Below are 3959 nucleotides of genomic sequence, written 5' to 3'. Positions count from 1 at the left end.
GCGCGCTCATCCCGCCATCCCAGCCACCCGCGTCTCCCCAGGGTCGAACGGGACCCGGGGCGCCACGTCAAGGGGTGCTCCAGGCCACAACTCAGGCCCGAAACCCCAACTCCTAGCCTTGGGCTGTGTAAGTCTTACCCCATTCGCCAATGCCCGTCGCCTTTCACCTCCTTGCTTTGAGCACCCAACCAGGACTCTTAACCACTCACAGCCTTGGACAACTGGAAACCAAAGGCCAACCCCTCAGTGTTTTTAGGGCTTCGAGGTGTGAATAGGTCTGGACTCCTCTGACGTCACTGGAGGTGGTACTAGTTGGCCACTGGTGGTGTCAGTTCAGAGGCCAGACAGCTCACTGCCTTAAGTTTGGTCACTGGGAACCCCCAAACGTGAAGAGGCAAAAAGGGCAACCAAGGGGGAGGGAGATTCCAGCTCCAGCCTTGCAGAAACTCCGAGGAGGCTGCAGCTTTCTCAAAGCAGGCTATAGGGAAGGCATCAACTTGTGAGAAGAAAAAAAAAAAATTGGTCAGGCGCAGTGACTCACGCCTGTAATCCCAGCACTTTGGGAGGCTGAGGCAGGCGATCACCTGAGATCAGGAGTTCAAGGCCAGGCTGGCCGACATGGTGAAACCCCATCTCTACTAAAAATACAAAAATTAGCCGGGCATGGTGGCACATGCCTGTAATTCCAGCTACTCAGAAGGCTGAGGCAGGAGAATCGCTTGAACCCAGGAGGTGGAAGTTGCAATGAGCCAAGATCGCATCACTGCACTTCACAGCCTGGGTGACAAGAGCAAAACTCTGTCTCAAAAAAAAAAATCAATCAAAAGTAGGCTAACCACTCACTGGAGCTTGAGCTAATCCACAATCTGATGAAGAAACTGCAAAAACCATTCACATCTACTCATCCTGTGGTTTGTTTCTGAGGAATTCACCAGCAAGGTACATTAACTCCGTGGACATTTTCCATCCTGCTAAGTGCACACTGAGAGGTTGCCTTCCCAGAGACCTGATGTAATCATGGTTTGGGGAGGTAGTGAGTAGAGAAGTAACACAACTGTCCTTCAGCACACAACACGATTGCCTGAACCTTGAATCATGAACCTCAAAGTAGCAATATATTTATTTACAAAATATACAGTTTCACAGAAACAGCTTCGCTTTATACACATAAACTTTAAAATTACACAGAACCATGTAAACGATGTGAAGTGTCTGGCCTGGCCAAAGCTGATGGGAGGGCCTACTTTTGGGGTGACATCCTTCCCTCCCCTCACTTCATTAGCCACCAACCAGGAGCCCCAGATGGGTCATGCCTAATTTGCATATAAAGAAGCTGATTGCAGCTGCCCAGCTCAATCTAACACAAAAACCAAGGTGTCCGACTTCTTAGACACCACCCACAGGGACAGATCTGCTAAAAGAACAAAAATGCAATCAAGGAAACAAAATGGAGATGAGTACCACATGCATTCCAGAGGCGTCGAACCTTCTAGCACACATGACAGTTGCCAGGGCTGGCAGTTCCACTCTAAAGTCACATGGATTCTTAAATGCACCTTTAAAAGCTTGTGGAATTTTTTTTAAAAAAAGAAGAAAACCACTTTGGAGCTTTGGTTATTCATGTGGTGAAGACACTGGACAGGCATTATCTCAGGGCAGATCTTTGGCAAACTCCTCTCCATTGCACCCTGGCTGTTTGCCCTGGTCAGAACCAGACAAGTGTCTGGAGAGAAGGTAGTTTCTAAACCAGCTTACTATTTTTCTCTATAGAACCTCCCCCTTGGAGATCTTCATAATAAACTGGCTTCAGAAACTATTTCTCTCTAGTTTCATGTTAATACAAGCAACAGAACCTTAAAAAAATAAGACGCTTGGACAAGTGTGAAATATACTAGGACAAAAAAAATGCCTCTGATTAGCCAAATTACGGTTCAAGCCCCTTGGTGCTTCAGTGGGGGAAGGTGGGAAGAGTCTGCCTGGTGGCCTGGCACAAAGGTGCCACATGAAGGGGAAGCCCCCAGCAGGGAGAACGCGGGCCCATCCCGCTGAAAACAAACATGACTCGCTTGAGTATTCTTCCCTTTCCATGCCTTAAAGAAACAATGCTTATGAAAACCTACCAATCAATTAGAAAATGTTTTGAGAACAAGTACTTGAACTGCTGAAGAGCAGTATTCTTTTCAGAGAAAGCCGGAGCCCCTCTCCCTTCTAGCCCCAGAACCACCAGTGTTCCGGGGGTACCCTGCCCTCGAGCAGAGTTCTTTCAGAGCCTCCGGCATCAACTCCCAGGTTTCTCCAGAGCTGGCCCTCACAGGGGCCTCCCGGGTCCAGGATCCCAGCTGAGATCTAAGGAACTCAGCACAGTTCCAAGGGGTCATCCTGAAGGCCCATGTTACCCTCTCACTCACTCACCAACTCCAAACAGAAAAAAAGGACTCAAGTCCTAACCTTGCCCCGTGGAACCGGCAGGCCAGCCTGTCTAAAGGGCACACAAGAATCACCCAGCGGAGAGGCCTCCCTCCCAACTCTCCTTTACCCTATTATTTAGAGGAACACCATGCGGGTCCCAGTGATTGCCTAACCTTTATGCTGCTACCAGAATGAGGTGAAAGGAAGAGAGAAAGAACCTACGAGTTCCCACACTCGCAAACAGCTGGCCTGGGCCCCACCAAGACCTCACACACCAACTAAGAGGGCACTCAGCAAGAAATCAGCCAATACTTTTGGCTGCATCGTGCAAAAAGACAGGGTTTTTACATCGTGCAAAACAGGAAACTGAGTTATGAACACGGGCCACCTCAACCCCCCAACCAACTCCCTTTCCACAGAGAAGTGGCCACATTGTCCCTTTTAACAAACAGAAGGAAACCTAAGAACCACGAGCTGACCCGCCACCCCAGCGCCCGTTGAGGGGAGCCCGAGGCCTCCCGCCAGTGCCTCCCCCAGCCTATCAGGCAGCAGCTGAGGCAGGCAGAGGGCAAGCCACTAAGTAGCGGCAACTTGGATGGTTGCTGTACAGACACTTTTGGTAAAAGACTTAACACGCAAGAAAAAGCTTACACGTATGGCTGTTCATTAACAGGCCGGGGAAACCGAACACCTCTCCCCAACACAGTGGAAGCAGAGTAACAGCTGGCACTGAGCCCAATCAGCGGGAATCTCTTAGCGAAGATAGCAAAACGCACAGCTACCATGGACCCTCATTTTCAAACGAGCCAAACCCGCTGCACGTGGGTGTCCAGTCCACCTCCACTGCAGGAAACGCAGCTCTGGCAGCATCGCTGGCCGGCAAAGGTTGCATTCGGTCACCGGCTATGTACAGTTTCTACCTCGGACAGCCTGTCCTTTTGCTTAGGCACCTAAATGGCAGGGATCTGCCCGCACCAGAGCTGAGAGTTCTGTGCTCAACTAAGAGAAGGGCAAAAAAGCACACCGTCGCTTCCGATTCCACGCTCGCAGCCTCCTCGCCAGTCAGCAGTCAGTCCAGGAACAGCTTCCGGGAGCCCGTCCGCGAGCGGTTGGAACGGCGGATGTCAAACTTGGAGTCCCGGCACTTTTGGCAGACAAACACTTCCGGAACATTGGATTTCCGGATTTTCGCACAGGACAGGTGAATCCAGGTGTGGCACTCATTACACTCGATCATGGGGCGGCCAGCAAATGGCTTCATGCAGAAGCAGGTCACGAGGTCCCAGGAATCATCATCTGGAAGGAAAGATACTCTTAAGGAGGGAAGACAAATTCCTGTCGTTCCTCGCCATCAGCTGGGTTTCTATGAAACCCACTACTCAACTGACGAGAACACTTCCAATTCCCACTCGAAGCTGACACTTCTCTCTGAAAAGGCTTTGGGAGGCCGAGACGCACAGATCACGAGGTCAGGAGATCGAGACCATCCTGGCTAACACGGTGAAACCCCGTCTCTACTAAAAAATACAAAAAACTAGCCGGGCGAGGTG

At 50.6% G+C, this 3959-nt stretch overlaps 2 protein-coding genes across 2 annotated transcripts in view; both read right to left on the bottom strand.

Moving 5' to 3' along the window:
• THAP3 (THAP domain containing, apoptosis associated protein 3) overlaps positions 1 to 3194 on the bottom strand; it is a 17595-nt gene extending 14401 nt beyond the window's left edge. The window contains exon 1 of the mRNA XM_011981613.1: positions 3061 to 3194. Coding sequence (XP_011837003.1) covers positions 3061 to 3194 — 134 coding nt within the window. The remainder of the gene's footprint in view (positions 1 to 3060) is intronic.
• Positions 3057 to 3959, bottom strand: part of PHF13 (PHD finger protein 13) — a 6804-nt gene continuing 5901 nt past the window's right edge. Inside the window, exon 4 of the mRNA XM_011981603.1 lies at positions 3057 to 3705. Within this exon, the coding sequence (XP_011836993.1) occupies positions 3479 to 3705 (227 nt within the window). The 3' untranslated portion in view covers positions 3057 to 3478. The remainder of the gene's footprint in view (positions 3706 to 3959) is intronic.

Source organism: Mandrillus leucophaeus, unplaced genomic scaffold, assembly GCF_000951045.1.
Source record: "Mandrillus leucophaeus isolate KB7577 unplaced genomic scaffold, Mleu.le_1.0 Scaffold105, whole genome shotgun sequence".
Lineage (NCBI taxonomy): Eukaryota > Metazoa > Chordata > Mammalia > Primates > Cercopithecidae > Mandrillus > Mandrillus leucophaeus.
Note: the sequence above shows the minus strand (reverse complement) of the source record. Positions and strands in the feature narration are given on the sequence as shown.